At 45.6% G+C, this 15,314-nt stretch overlaps 1 protein-coding gene across 1 annotated transcript in view; it reads left to right on the top strand.

Moving 5' to 3' along the window:
* The window catches only part of LAMA3 (laminin subunit alpha 3), a 241,905-nt gene that overhangs the window by 17,218 nt on the left and 209,373 nt on the right, over window positions 1–15,314 (top strand). Inside the window, exon 2 of the mRNA XM_060028799.1 lies at window positions 1,622–1,774. Coding sequence (XP_059884782.1) covers window positions 1,622–1,774 — 153 coding nt within the window. The remainder of the gene's footprint in view (window positions 1–1,621; window positions 1,775–15,314) is intronic.

Here is a 15,314-nt window from a genome sequence, read left to right on the forward strand (position 1 = left end):
AACAATTTAATTCCCTCACCAAATAATTAAACTGGTAAAATGATTTCTAGGGAGAAAATGGGAAAAATACAAATCATTAAAGGGCAAAATACTCATAAATGTTAATAGGTCCTAGCTTAAATAGTTATCAATTATACTTATTATAATAATAAAATTTTGTAGAAAGAACTCAAGCAATTTTTTGAAAAACCCTGAGGGGTTTATTCCTTTATTGGGCTTCTGTGACGTTCTAGGCTGAAGTGATATAGGGAAGGCAAGACACATGTGGCCTCTGGGCTCGTGAACTGATGGGACTGCTTACCGCACGGTGCTGCTCCTGAGTTACAGAAGTATCTTCATGAAGGGTCAAAAGATAAAGTTGTACATAATATATCACCACATATGAAAGAGTCCTCTGTAACACACTCGATGAAAACATTCGGCCACACATTTAGTTCCACACCAGGATCGAATTTATCCTTGAGCATTAAAAAATTAACTTCCAAGATGCTTGTCTGGGGCAGAGTTACCCTTTTCTCACAGCACATTTCTGGAGGGGCTGCGGGTCTAGGTTTGCTTCTCTATCCCTCTCCTATGTGGTAGCTATGCCCTTAGATCATTTAATTGGGGAGCAAAGCAGTTCAGTATGTGACATCCACTACTGGGTAAGCACGAGGCTTTGAACCAGTTAAAAGTATATTCAATATATAAGAAAGGCGTATGTTCAGCTTTTTGAGTGGTAATGGTGCTAAAATTCATTACAAAAACAAAACAAAATAAAACAAAACAAAATAGAATCAAGAGAATCTGCCTACTGAAAAAGAGTAATTCAGTAAGAAGATGAGATGATATCAGTAGAATCAGAATTCAGTAGAGATGATAATATCAAATAAATACCACTCCAGGATTCCCACTTACCTACTAAATTAACTGCCGACTTCTCACTCCAGTATCCACAGCCCAGCCACATCTCCCCCACTTACCTTTCAAGTGTAGTTTTCCATTACTTATGCTCTTGTTCAAATGGACCAGCTGGTCTCTGTGCCTTTGCTGGTGCTCATTCCTCCACCTGGAACACCTTCCTTGTTGACTGCTCACTGACACTTACCAACCTCCTCTCCATCCTCACAGGCAGCTGAAATCCCACCTCTTCCACCCTGCCTTAGACCCAGCACTCTACACTCTTGCCAAACCTACTTCCTTTATGGTTACTTGTATGCTTATCACCTCCACTGGGGCTGTGAGCAGGGATCCTCTCTGTATCCCAGGGCTTGACACAGAACTTGCAGAGGAGGATGCAAACAGCAAAAAGGATTTTCTGAAGGAGAACATCATTGCATCTCAGACACAACAGGCTCTTCTTAAAGTGTCATACAAGACAAGAAAAACATAACTCTAACTGATGGAAGATAAATATAATGTGTATCCTAGAAACATGATAAACAGAGGTATAAACAGGTGATATGGTTTAAGACTGAACGAAAAAGAGAAAGCCTTACTACTGTCTTCAGAAAACATTATGATGAAATTCAATAGCTGAATTCTCTAAGCTATAGAAAACGGTCTTTGTTTCAATTACCTCTTCTACTAAATTGATAAGAAAAAACTACTTGACAATAAAACGAGAGCTTTATTATTTCAGGGCCAGTTCTGTGACTATTGCAATTCTGAGGACCCCAGGAAAGCACACCCCATCACCAACGCAATTGATGGATCTGAACTGTGGTGGCAAAGCCCTCCTCTCTCCTCAGGCACACAATACAACAAAGTCAACGTCACCTTGGATCTGGGGCAGGTGAGTTGGGGCATTTCATCTGGAATGAGGAAAAATTAGTTTGGATCATTGTTTCTGTGGTTATTTCTTTCTTTACTTAATTTTTTATTGGAGTATAGTTGATTTACAATGTTGTGTTAGTTTCTGCTGTACCGCAAAGTGAATCAGTCATACATATACATATATCCTCTGTGGTTATTTCTGATATAATAATGATTATTTTAAAAACAAACTTCAGTTTCAGTTCACTAATCACTGTGAAACCTGTTACATTAATATTTGTGTCCCTTGTCACCCAGCACAGTGCGTGTCACGAGGCAGACACCCATACCCGTCTATTAAATGAGTTAAAAAATAGTTGTAAGTAGTATCATTGGCAAAGGTATTTTTGGCAGTGGTAGAGTACATATAACATAAAGTTTAACATATTAGCCTTTTTTTTTTTTTTTTTTTTTTGCGGTACGCGGGCCTCTCACTGCTGTGGCCTCTCCCGTTGCGGAGCACAGGCTCCGGACGCGCAGGCTCAGCGGCCATGGCTCACGGGCCCAGCCTGTCCACGGCATGTGGGATCTTCCCGGACTGGGGCACGAACCTGTGTCCGCTGCATCGGCAGGCGGACTCTCAACCATTGCGCCACCAGGGAAGCCCATATTAGCCATTTTTAAGTGTACAGTTCAGCAGTGTTAAACAGATTCATGTGGTTGTGAAATCAATCTCCAGAACTCTTTTTTATCTTGCAGAACTGGCCCTGTGTACTCATTAAACACTAACTCCCCCTTCTACCTTCTATCTCTATGAATTTGACTACCCTTGATACCTCATATAAGTGGAATCATACCGTATTTGTCCTTTTGTGACTGGCTTGTGTCACTTAGCAGAATGTCTTCAGGGTTCATCCATGTTGCAGCATGTGTCAGAATTTCCTTTCTTTTTTTTTTTTTTTTTTTTTTTTTGTGGTACGCGGGCCTCTCACTGTTGTGGCCTCTCCCGTTGCGGAGCACAGGCTCCGGACGCGCAGGCTCAGCGGCCATGGCTCACGGGCCCAGCCGCTCCGCGGCATGTGGGATCTTCCCGGACCGGGGCACGAACCCGTGTCCCCTGCATCGGCAGGCGGACCCTCAACCACTGCGCCACCAGGGAAGCCCCTCCTTTCTTTTAAAGGCTGAATAATATTCCATTGTATGGGTATCACATTTTGTTTATCCATTCATCCATCAATGGGCACTTGGGTTGCTTCCGCCCTTATGCTATTGTGAATAATGCTACTATGAACATGGGTATAGCAGAGATGTTTTTATAGCATTCTCCTTCCTGGAAATTCTGACTCTGTGGACACTGACTACCATAGTTTTTGTCCTTGTTTGGCCAGCTGGTCCACGAGGGTACCTGACTCAGACCTGTCCTCCTGTGGTAGGCTAAGATGGTCCCCACAATGCTTCCCTCCTGGTGTACATGGCCCTCTCTTTTGACTGTGGACAGCACTAGAAATACGATGGATGTCACTTCCGTGATAAAGTGGCATCATATGACAAAGATGAAGGGATTTTGCAGATGCGTTTAAGGTCCCAAGTCAGCTGCTCAAAAGGGAGACTATCCTGAGGGACCTCTCCTAATTAAGGGAGCTCTTAAAAGTGACTGAGCCCTGGGCTTCCCTGGTGGCGCAGTGGTTGGGAGTCCACCTGCCGATGCAGGGGACGCGGGTTCGTGCCCCGGTCTGGGAGGATCCCGCATGCCGCGGAGCGGCTGTGCCCGTGAGCCATGGCCGCTGAGCCTGCGCGTCCGGAGCCTGTTGCTCCGCAACGGGAGAGGTCACAGCAGTGAGAGGCCCGCGTACCGCAAAAAAACAAAAACAAAAACAAACAAAAAAAGTGACTGAGCCCTACCCCAAGAAAGAGATTTGAAACATGAGAAATTTTCCTGCTGACCTTGAAGGGGAAAGCTGCCTGTGGTGATGGCCACATGGCAAGGACCTAAGAGTGAGTTCTAGAAACTGAGAGAGGCCCCAGCCAACAGCCAGCAAAAAAAGCAGGAACCTCAGGAACCATAAGAATATGGATTCTGCTAACAACATGTGCAACTCGGAAGTGGGTCTTCCCAGGCATTTGGTGATTACCTTGATAGCAGCCTTGACCCTGGGCAGAGAACCTGGCTGCATCATGCCCAGACTCCTGACGTAAAGAACCACAAGATAATAAATGGTGGTGTTTTATGCCACTAAGTTTGCAGTAATTTGTTAAACAGCAGCAGAAAATTAATGCACCTTCTTTTTCCCTCCTTCAGACCAGGCAATGCCTCTCATATATTTCACCCTATTCCTTCAACAAATATTTCTTGAGTACCTACTATGTGCTATTCTTGGTGTTTGGGATACATAAGAAATACAAAAGGGAAATGCATCCCACAGACTGGAAATCGAATGATACTGAGATTCCTTCCAATGAACGTGCTGTCTTCAGTTTGGTGATAGAAGGGTTTTCCACCTCTTCTGCCCATATGTTTTGTTAAATCAGGCCTCTCCTGAGAATATTTTCACCGTCAGTTTGCATCTGAGATAATTCAGGGAGATCCGTCATGGTGTGAAAGACTCCATAACCCCAGTTTCAACCATGAATTAGTCTTATCCTTCTAGCATTAATTCAGTAGAGATTTTGCCTATAATGACTAGGATTTACCTGTCATACCACTTTTTAAACTGAGGATTTCTGTAGTTAGCTGGGAATTTTAACCCATTAAGTGATGTTTACTGAACATACCAGTGCCCTGTGGATTTGCTCTTTTTCCCTTAAGGCTATTTTTTTTAAAAAACCTACCTTTTGGGCTTCCCTGGTGGCGCAGTGGTTGAGAGTCCGCCTGCCGATGCAGGGGACACGGGTTCGTGCCCCGGTCCGGGAAGATCCCACATGCCGCGGAGCGGCTGGGCCCGTGAGCCATGGCCGCTGAGCCTGCGCGTCTGGGGCCTGTTGCTCCGCAACGGGAGAGGCCACAACAGTGAGAGGCCCGCATACCGCAAAAAAACCCAAAAAAACAAAAAACCTACCTTTTAAAAGTACCCTTTTGATGTATCTAAATATCCTTAAATAAGATAGATGAATTAAAAAAACACCAGCGTAGGAACAGTTTAGTAATTTGCTGGTTGCTGACAGACATGAGCCATGGTAAACATCTTCATGAAGACTGTGCCCACCCACCTCCATCCTGGCTGGGATGCTCCTCTGTAGGTGGCTGGGAGTGTGGGTCCTAGGGTCAGCCCACCCCGGTCCATGCCCTGAGGCACTGCTTACTCTCTGTGTGACCCTGAGCCACAGACTTCACTGCTCTCTCTTGCAGTTTCCACATTTATAAAGTCAGATGATACTAGTGCTCGCCTCATAGGATTGCCGTGAGGTTTGAATGAGTTGACTACTTTGTTTTTAAACCTCTTCAGGCTGGTGGTTTTTAAGTAAGTTTTTATTTAATAAAACAAAGTGAACTTTAGTAAACACTCATTATTAAAACAGACCGACTCCTAACTTCTGCTCCTCTAGAAAATACTGTATGTAATCCCATAGAAAATACTCTAGAAAAGTCTAGAAGCAGGGAACGCAATATACATTATGTCAGACTGAGGATGTTTCTTTTTCCTTGTGTTGGAGCAACACGTGCTTTAACAAGCATGTTTTATCTTGTAAGAATCATATTTTATGCCCCAGTAGTGGGATCTGTATTTTCTCCTTTTTGCTGGAATTAACCATGAAAGTGTCACTGAGAGGTTAGATTTCATAATTGAATAGCGACCTACAGACCTTAGATTTAGGAAGTGCAAATCTTTCTTTTTCTTAGTTTTTTAAATTTATTTTTTAATTGAAGTATAGTTGATTTACAATGTTGTGTTAATTACTGCTGTACAGCAGAGTGATTCAGTTATACATATATATACATTCTTTCTTTAATATTCTTTTCCACTATGGTTTATCATAGGATATTGAATATAGTTCTGTGTGCTATACAGTAGGACCTTGTTGTTTATCCATCCTGTATATAAAAGCTTACATCTGCTAACCCCAACCTCCTGCTGCATCCCTCCCCCAACCCTTTCCCACTTGGCAACCACCAGTCTGTTCTCTATGTCCATGATTCTGTTCCTGTTTCATAGATAGGTTAATATGTGTCATATTTTAGATTCACATATAAGTGATATCATATGGTATTTGTCTTTCTCCTTCTGACTTAAGGAAGTACAAATCTTGATGCATGGTTGGGAAATAAAATATAGGCCATGAACTTGTTATTACGAAACCACTTTTTTTCTAGCTATTGAGAACTGGAATTTGACTTTGATGTGCTGCAGTCAGTTTGACAGCTTACGTTGTCGCGAGGTGGTTACTTTTTTCTGTTGTGTTTTGGACTGCTTGGTGCTTTTCATTGTTATTTTTCTTGGCCAACACAGTTTGACAAGTGAGAACGTTGCCTTCAGGACTTGATCTTGAAGGGCAGTTTTCCTCCTTACAAGGTGGCAAACGTAGGAAGGTTCTGCAGTTCTCCAGGGGCAGTGGCATATTCTGGGGCTGTTCAAGTTCATTACATTATATATTACTAATCAGTTTCAGGCTATAGAATAAGAACAGAATGTGTTACTGGAAACTTTCATCTTGTCTGGCCAAGTATAATGAGTTTATTTTGACATTTGAAGCAAAATGTGGATGTCCGGTTTTTAAAAGGGGAATTTTTGGAATGTAAGTACATTTCTTTCTTCCTGGTGGGGCATGACCTCTGGCCATCCCCCGCTGTGAGATAAGAAGGTGTAGCAATGGGCTTGAGTTACGCTCCTGGATTTCCTTCAGAATCACAACGAACCTTACTCTGTGGACTCCCTATATTCACTCTGCTTTTCCTCCCCCAGGGTGAGATATAAGGAAAAACACGTGAATGTGGGTAAGGCAGGGGTTCTCATGGTCCCTTGAAGTCAAGGTGGCCGGGAGGTTGGGAGGGGCTGGATCTCAGGTGGGAAGGAAGAGGAGGACCAGCACAGGGGCAAGACAGGATCCCCAGCAGAACAAGCCTGACTCATGGGTTCCAGGGAACAACAGAAAAACCATCTCAAGAAGAATTTTAAGGCTTTTACACAACTTGTCATGCCCTCAAGAGTACTGTTTTTAACCTATTAGTAGTAGAAATAAACAAAGACAAAGCAAACAAACACCCCTCCCCCCCCCCACCGCAAAAGGAATGAATGTTTGCCTTAGAGGCTGGAGGTATGAAAAGATGCCTTTGCGCCCTGTTCTGCAGGGTTGCTGGGGAAAGGGGCCTGGCTGGATAAGACCCCTTATCTTATCTTACCGTAGATAAGACAGTCCTTTGGGCCTTGTTAGAGGCAAAGGCTGTGAGGGCAGACCCTGCCCTCAGCCCTCCAGGACCTCTGAGTGGGCAGCCTGGACCACAGCTCCTGTGCCCGTTCACACATGTACCATCTCCAGGGCCTCCACCTGACTCCCTGCTTCCTGCCTGAGGGCTCTTTCCAGGCCCTGGGAGTTTTCTTAGCCCGTGTTTAGAGTAGCTAGCCGTGAAGTGCAGGATTTAATGCCCCCAAGGCAACCCTCAGCCCAGAAGAGACAGGAGTTGGTGGAAAATCCCCTCATTTCCCTGCCTCTTCTTGGGACAATTCCGAGGAGCTTTCTTCACAGTTCTTCAGAGTCTCCACCAGGACGGAGCCCCAGTTGGCCCTGGTGGAATCTGCCTATTAACACCTCAGTCATTGGCTTTTCTCCCTCCTCTGTGTCCCTCTCCCAATTTATACTTCTTGAGATCAACTCCCAGATCAACTACCTGTACCCAAGTCTTTATCTCAGAATTGGTTTTATTTATTTTTTTTTAAAGTTATTTATGTATTTATTTTTGGCTGTGTTGGGTTTTTGTTGCTGCGCGCAGGCTTTCTCTAGTTGCGGCGAGCGGGGGCTACTCTTTGTTGCGATGCGCGGGCTTCTCATTGTGGTGGCTTCTCTTGTTGCAGAGCACGGGCTCTAGGTGCACAGGCTTCAGTAGTTGTGGCACACGGGCTCAGTAGTTGTGGCGCACGGGCTGAGTTGCGCCGTGGCACATGGGATCTTCCCAGACCAGGGCTCAAACCCGTGTCCCCTGCATTGACAGGCGGATTCTTAACCACTGAGCCACCAGGGAAGCCCCAGAATTGGTTTTAGAGAGGACCCAAACTAAGACAGGGAAGAAAGGGGCCAAGACTGAGGTCCAGAAACCCCACTAGGTGTCCACACAAGCAAATACTATGAACAAGTTATTTAAAATGCAGTAAGTAGAAAATCCAGAAAAATGTTTCTAAAGCTCTCAGATTAAGAGTAATGAAGGAAACAGCATTATAACTTTTAAAGAAAAACAATAGGTCACAGAGAAATTGCCCATTAGTCTACCTATTTTTTCATGAACTCCGCATAGATTGTGAACTCCTCAGGGTCCAGATGCATCTGAGAGTGAATTTAGTATTCAGATGCCTTCTACGAGCTTTTTTTTTTTTTTCCCTTGTCCTCTTCGACTTTTATGAGACTTCGGTGGATGAATCCAAAACATTCTTTGTAGCCCTTGTCACTTCTGACTCAGATGGGAGGAAGGCCTGGGCTACTTTCTGATTCTTGCTGAGTGTGTGGTTTGGGGGATTAAATTGGTTCTCGGGTTGCCTGGGTCATTAAGAGTCTGACTCAGTTGGGTCTCTGGGTGGATACAGTTCAATCCAGAAAGTGGATGACTGTTGGATTTGACGCAGTCTTCTAGAATTTCTAGAATTTCTAGGAATTCTCTAGCCTGTAAGCTTCAGGAAGCCAGGGACAATGTCTCCTTGTGTTCACTACATGATATTCTGCTCCCAACATCTTGCATAGTGTTCAGCACATAGTAGATGCTCAATAAATATTTGTCAAGTGAATGTAGAATGAGCCAAGGATGACTCAGGGTCGGTCTGAATTTCCCGGGCATGTAGTACCAGTGGAAGCATATTGCTGTGAGACCAAATCTCTGGGTGGGAGTGGACCAGCATTGGCCCTGTAATTAACTAGATAATTGGTTCCACTTATAATACTTGGGTCTCTTTGCAACATCACTTAAGTATTTTAGAGGAATAACACAAGATACATGTCTTATTCAGAGCAAATTTATAATTAATAAATATTCTATTAATGAACATATAATCATGAGACTCAACCCTTGAAAGCAAATAATTTGTTAGTGGGTAGAAAAATAGGGACTGATAAAATCTCCTGAGCTACTAGGGATGCAGTTTTATCCTTTATGCTACTGTAATAACCTAAAAATGGCAATTTGCCTTTGAAGTGCTTTTTAAGGAACTTACACATTAGGAAGAATCTGGCAGTCTGGCATTTTCTTTTTCTTTCTTTTTTTTATTTTTTTGCGGTACGCGGGCCTCTCACTGTTGTGGCCTCTCCCGTTGCGGAGCACAGGCTCCAGACGCGCAGGCTCAGCGGCCATGGCTCACGGGCCCAGCCGCTCTGCGGCATGTGGGATCTTCCCGGACCGGGGCACGAACCCGTGTCCCCTGCATCGGCAGGCGGACACTCAACCACTGCGCCACGAGGGAAGTCCTGGCATTTTCTTTTTATGTATAAAAAACTCAAAGAAGCTAAGTGGATCCACAGCAACAGGATAGAATCCTGAGATGTCAACCTTGCTTAGTTCTCTGAATCACTATCCCATACAACGTCGGTAATGTATGTTTGTGGATAGATTCCAAGATCTCTAAACACTACTATAGAAAATAATGCCTGGGAAATAGTTTCTGACCTAAAAACAGTGTATTCTCTGGCCATGTTGGTTGTTTTCAGTATTTTTTTCCTCAATTGATGTATTCTTTTTTCTCAATATATTTTTCTACCATCTACCCATTTCTTCAAGCCATAAAGTTGAATTAACATTTACTCCATGTATTACTTAAGATTATTACCTAAGGTTACTTAAGATTGAAACAGATAGATCTGATGCTGGTGGCTAAACACAATGCTAGTTTATTTCTCATTCACGAAGAGTTGAAGCGTAACCGATCCTGGCCTGGTCACCCGCTCCAAACAATGGTTCAAAGACATAGACTGAGTAACTACAGAGAAGGCAGGAAACGTAGTCCAGCTGTTGCTCTAGAAGGGAAGCAAGCTCTCTAGTCAGCCAGGCAGTCTCTTCTGTGTGCTGCAGGTGGCTCCCACCTGTGGTGAAAGCTGAGATTGTGTATCTCTTCCCAGCTCTGTATCCACTGACATCGGCCGTGGTGGGAGCATTTACACCACAGGAATTAGCCAATGTTACACATCAAGGCTTCTTTCCAGGAGCCAGTATACCAGCATACGACTCACTGAGTCTCTTCCACATTCTTGCATTTCCCCCTCCTGCTGCTCCTTACCATCTGATTAATTATTACGTCTTGATTCTTAATATCCTGGAGTCCCGTTCCTCCTCTCATCAATACCGTGCTACCCTAGTTGGTCCTTTGACAGCTTTACCTGTGATTAGTCCACCAGCCTTCTAACCCATCTCCCAGCCTCTGCTCTCAGGTCCCTCCCCTAGTTCTGCAGTCACTCATGGTGCAGAAAGATGAGCTGAGAAACAGTAGAGATGACTGAGGTTGGCTGTTTTCCGGGCATCTACCTGTCAATCTTTCTCACTGCTTCCGGAGCAAAACAAAGGTTTAAACGTGTCATTCTCCCTGATGAACATCCTCTAGTTGGCTCCCCATTACTTTCAGAATAAAGTCCAAGTTTCTTGGCATGGCATATAAGTCCCCTCACAGTCTAGTTCCTGCCTTTTCACCAGCCTCTTTTCTAGATGCCACTTTCTCCTGCAGACTCTACGTCACATCAGTAGGGACCTACTGGTAGTTCCCTAAACACTCCATGACATTTCCTGCTTTGTGGCCTTGTTTGGGTGCTGTTCACGCTCACCACCTGGTCTGACTACCTCCTTCCCAAGGTAACTCAGGTTATCGCCTGCTGGAAACCTTCCCTGACTGCTTGCTTCCCTCCCTTCTGTTTCTGTTTACTCTGAGGCAGTTGCTATGCTCTGTCACGAAGGCTTGGTACACCGTGAGCTCCTTTAAGGTCAAGGAGCGTATCATAGTCTTCTTTTTCTCCATGGGCCTTAAAAGTCCTGGAAGGGGACTTCCCTGGTGACGCAGTGGTTGAGAGTCTGCCTGCTGAAGCAGGGGACACGGGTTCGTGCCCCGGTCCGGGAAGATCCCACGTGCCGTGGAGCGGCTGGGCCCGTGAGCCATGGCCGCTGAGCCTGCGCGTCTGGAGCCTGTGCTCTGCAACGGCAGAGGCCACAACAGTGAGAGGCCCGCGTACCACACACACACACACACACACACACACACACACACACACACACAAAGTCCTGGAAGGTCCTACATCCTCAATACATGATGAATTAAATGGAAAGAAACATTTCAATACTATTCCTTTTATAGTATCCCATTTGATTTTGTGTCTTGCTCTAACCATGAACAGCTGGGCTCTATTTTTTAAATATCCCTATTTACATTTGCTAGTTCCCACATAACCAGCACCACAAGTATAACAGACATAACAGAAAATGACTTAAATATGTTTCCTTCCAAAACATTCAGTAGGCTGTAGTCAGACAACATAAAACCAAGAATCAGAAGCAGGGATAGGAATTGTACTGGAAAGCAGCAACATTTTTCTACTGGAATTTTCTCCCAACCTCTCTATGAATATATGTTAATATGATAAAGTGCTAAACAGAGGTCACAGTGACCTCTTGGGACCTCTTGGGACTCTTACCAGGTCACCCTGAGTCTCACACCATTGTGACTCTGGTGTTCAGCTGTGTGTCAGGATTAAGGCCACTGCAGAGTGGTCAGAGGGATCTTTCTTGTCAGGAAGGGTGATAACCAGGGTTTGGCCTCCCGTGGGAGGGTGAGGTCTACAGTCCAGGAAGAGGCACTAGAGGGGGTAGCCCGCCGGCTGTGGGTCGGCCCCCATCAAATTCGTCTCTCAAAGAGCTAGACGGCAAACATGCACCGGGGTTCATTTCTTGAAAACTCCCCGGATCATGGCTTATGCTGACGAGAGAAAAATAAACAGAAACAAAGCCCTTGGTACCTTCTAGAAAAGGTTAATCCTCTTTCTTTGAGGACTGGCCATGCAGTTAAGAAGATAGGAGGAAGATGGCATGCCAAGGCACCAGTATTGAGTTCTGTGGAACTGGGAATTGACCAGAAGGAGAGCCACTTGGTTTCTTGGGAAGGACCCAGGCTGCCGTGCCAGCCTTTGGCCCCAGCGGGATGGGCAGGGTGGAGAGGAGACTGACTGAGGCATAGAACCCGGGCAGGCTGGAGTGTGCTGGCAGGCCCTCCCCCGTGTGTGTGGGGAGGACTCCCTGCTATGGCTGGAGATGCTTGTGAACAGTGTTGGTGAACGTGCTTTGACCCTTGTGAAGCACTAGGCAGACATAGACTAGTACTATCATTACTTAGAGAAATTGTCATTGACACCCCTCCTTCTCTCCTTTTCTAGGCTTCCAATAAGCTTACACTGCCTTATCTCTTCCAAGTGAGTGAAGGATCTATAAATATATTCACAGTAAAGTTCTGGAAGCTCAGTACTGATGTTACGTCTTCCCAGAATGTTTGCATCTTAAAAAATTATTATCTACGTTTGCCATGGAACTAGTACTTCTAGGAATTTATCCTCAGGAAATAATGAAATAAGTGCTTAAAATGTTTGAGCAAAGATATTCTTGGGAGCATTGTTTATAATTATATAACGTGGGAAACCGTCTCACGTCCAGTAAAAGGGGACTGATTCATTGAATGGATTAATTGGCAACCATTGGAAGGATGCCACAGAGGGGGTCGTTGTTGATCTGACGTATGTTCGTGCTATAGTGTGAAGGAAAAAAAAAAAAAAAATCATAGCGTGGTATGATTTCCTTTTTTTTGTGTGTATAAGCAAAGCAAAAAGTCAGGAAAGAGGGAATCTAAAATGCTGAGTGCTTTTTCTGGATGGAGCAATTATTGATTTTTACTTTCTTCTGTGAATCTCTTTTACAGTGTGATTCAGATGCATGGCTCTGGGTTATTACATAGGTACCAATCTGGCTCCAGAACTTTCCAGCTGTGTGACACTGGGTCCTCTTAGTTAATGTCTCGGGGTCAGTTTCTTCATCTGAGATGTGGGGATGAATCTAGAACCACCCTCATAGGATTGTTGTGAGGAATTAATAAGGTCATACAGAAAAGCTCTTAAAATTATGCCTCACGCACTACGAGAACTCAGTCCATGTTAGCTATTATATCTGTATTTTTTTCACTGAACATGTATTACTTTTAGAGTTAGAAAGACAGTAAAGACGATTGGGAAAATCTCTCTTTTTGGGGAAAGAAGAAGAATTCAATACAGAGAGGGCAATAGGCACAGTTATTCCCGGTGGGATTGGAGGTATTGATGGAAAAGCTTACTTGGAGCTTTCCTGATGCCCTCCATCCCCCAGATATGACCATTTCATCCCTCAATGAGGTTGGCCTGCTAGAGATCTTTAAATGCCAACAGAATCAGAGAAATGTCCAGTAAATGGAATTTTTTAAAAAAGAGCCTCTTTTATTCTTTAGCTAGTCTTGAAAACTGTTTCTTCCCTTGTGAAACTTTCGTGATTTCAGGCATATTTTAGCTTTAAATCATGGCAGTTTTCCTATTACTATTAATGGCAAGCATATATAAGGAAAAACTGAATTTCATGAATTCTTCACAAGGGTTCCAACGAGAGCTTGTATTAAACGTAACGTCTCGGGGCATCCCTGGCCCCGGCGCCTTCCCTCCTCTGCCCGCCGTCCTTCAGGGCCCGCACCAGAGCCTCTGCCCCTCTTTCCGCTGGTGGCCCTGGAGCCTTCCTGTGCCACGAGACATTTTCCTTTACTCTTTTCTTCCTGAAGCCTCTCCTTTCCCTAGTCCTGTTTCTGTGCTTTTCACTTTCCGTTCTTCCATTGCATTTCCTTCCTTTAGAGAAAAACTAGACCCAAATCAAACCACCACCTGGTTTTCCTGCCCGCCTTCAGGAGGGGTGCTGTGCGTGTCCCCGGCCGCCCCTCCCAGCCCCAGAGTGGTGGCCCGAGGAGCCAGGTGGGAGGGTTAGGGCTCCACCAGGACCAGGCTCCCTGCCTGGCTCCAGCCGTACCCACTGGCCCAGCCTCCCAAGGCCTCACGACGTGGGCAGCATGGACATCCTACCTCCTGGGACCTCTGCAGCTCCCTCCAGACCAGAGGGGCCTGGCTTCACACGCCCCCATCCCATCCCGAAGTTCCTGCCACTCTTCCTTGCGAGGTCTCCTTGGCATGCAGCCTGCAGGTGAGACGCTTCATGCTCGCTCCTTGGTCTCTCTAACTCAACAGCAAGCTCCAGTGCTATTTGCACTCCTCTCTTTAACTCTCAAACCACTAACGGCAATGTCCTGCAGTGTAGGAATTTCCCGATTCAGCACATCATGCATGACGAGCTCTGTGCCACATACTTTAAGCACCCTGAGCGATGAGATTGCATGTTTACCTTTACAGTTGCTCAACATTGCGGAATAACCGGAATGAACATTGGGGTCTTTCCTCTGTCTCTCGCAATCACCCTGGCCCAGCAGCCTCTCGCCGTCCCCGCATGGCCGGTTCTAAGCACACGGTGTCCCAGGAGCTCCAGCGAGATGGAGGGGGCACACCAGGGGCGGGGAGACGCAGCGCCCTCCTCCTGCTTCGGGACCTCGTCCTGCTTCACCACCATCTGGGGGGGCCCAGCAGCACGAAATCAGGCTGATGTCTCTATCAGAGGATGCAGGTGGGTGGAGCCAGGGGGTAGGTAGCATCAGGGTGAGAGAGCAGAGCCCAGGGCCTGGCTGAGGTCAGGTGGACCACAAGGAAGGCAGAGTCCAGCCTCCTTACTGTGGAGGGAGGCCAGGGCAGGGAGACTGGGTAGAGCGCAGCCATTTTGCAAATCCCTCTGTTTCAGGGCGAGGGTATCTCCCCAGCTCTGCGCGGCCTGGGCAGGGCTGGACCTGGAAGCGTCTGGTGTTTAGGACAGGTGGGTTTGACAAGTTGCCCGGGCTGCCCGGCTTGCCCCCGTTGCTAGGTTGCTATGGTTTGAACTCCTTTTATTACTCTCCCAGCCAGCCTCCACTCAGCCCTAGATTCTGCTCTCCTCCCTTCTCTTGTCACTTCCTCCATCCGTGTGAGCCCCCTACTCTCCCCAAGGCTGCAAAAACCACCGCCCAATCCAAGGGCACATGAAGATTCGAGAAGCACTGCTTAGACCAGGGCTCCTCAAACCGTCTGTTACAAGGGACCCATTTTTTTAAAAAAAACATTTCTAAGCTGTCACAGACCAGTACCTTTGTAAAATACAATAAAAACAAATTCTTAGAAAAATGAATTGAAAAATAAAGTCTAAAGACATACAAAATATAAGCCTCATTTAATAAAATCAGATTCAATCGATGCCAACTTGTTCTTTCCAATTGTTATGAAGGTTTCTCAGTGCTCACCCTTGGTTTCTGTCCCTGTTTCACTGTGGATGAGTC

Source organism: Delphinus delphis, chromosome 13 (genome assembly GCF_949987515.2).
Source record: "Delphinus delphis chromosome 13, mDelDel1.2, whole genome shotgun sequence".
NCBI classification, from domain to species: Eukaryota; Metazoa; Chordata; class Mammalia; order Artiodactyla; family Delphinidae; genus Delphinus; species Delphinus delphis.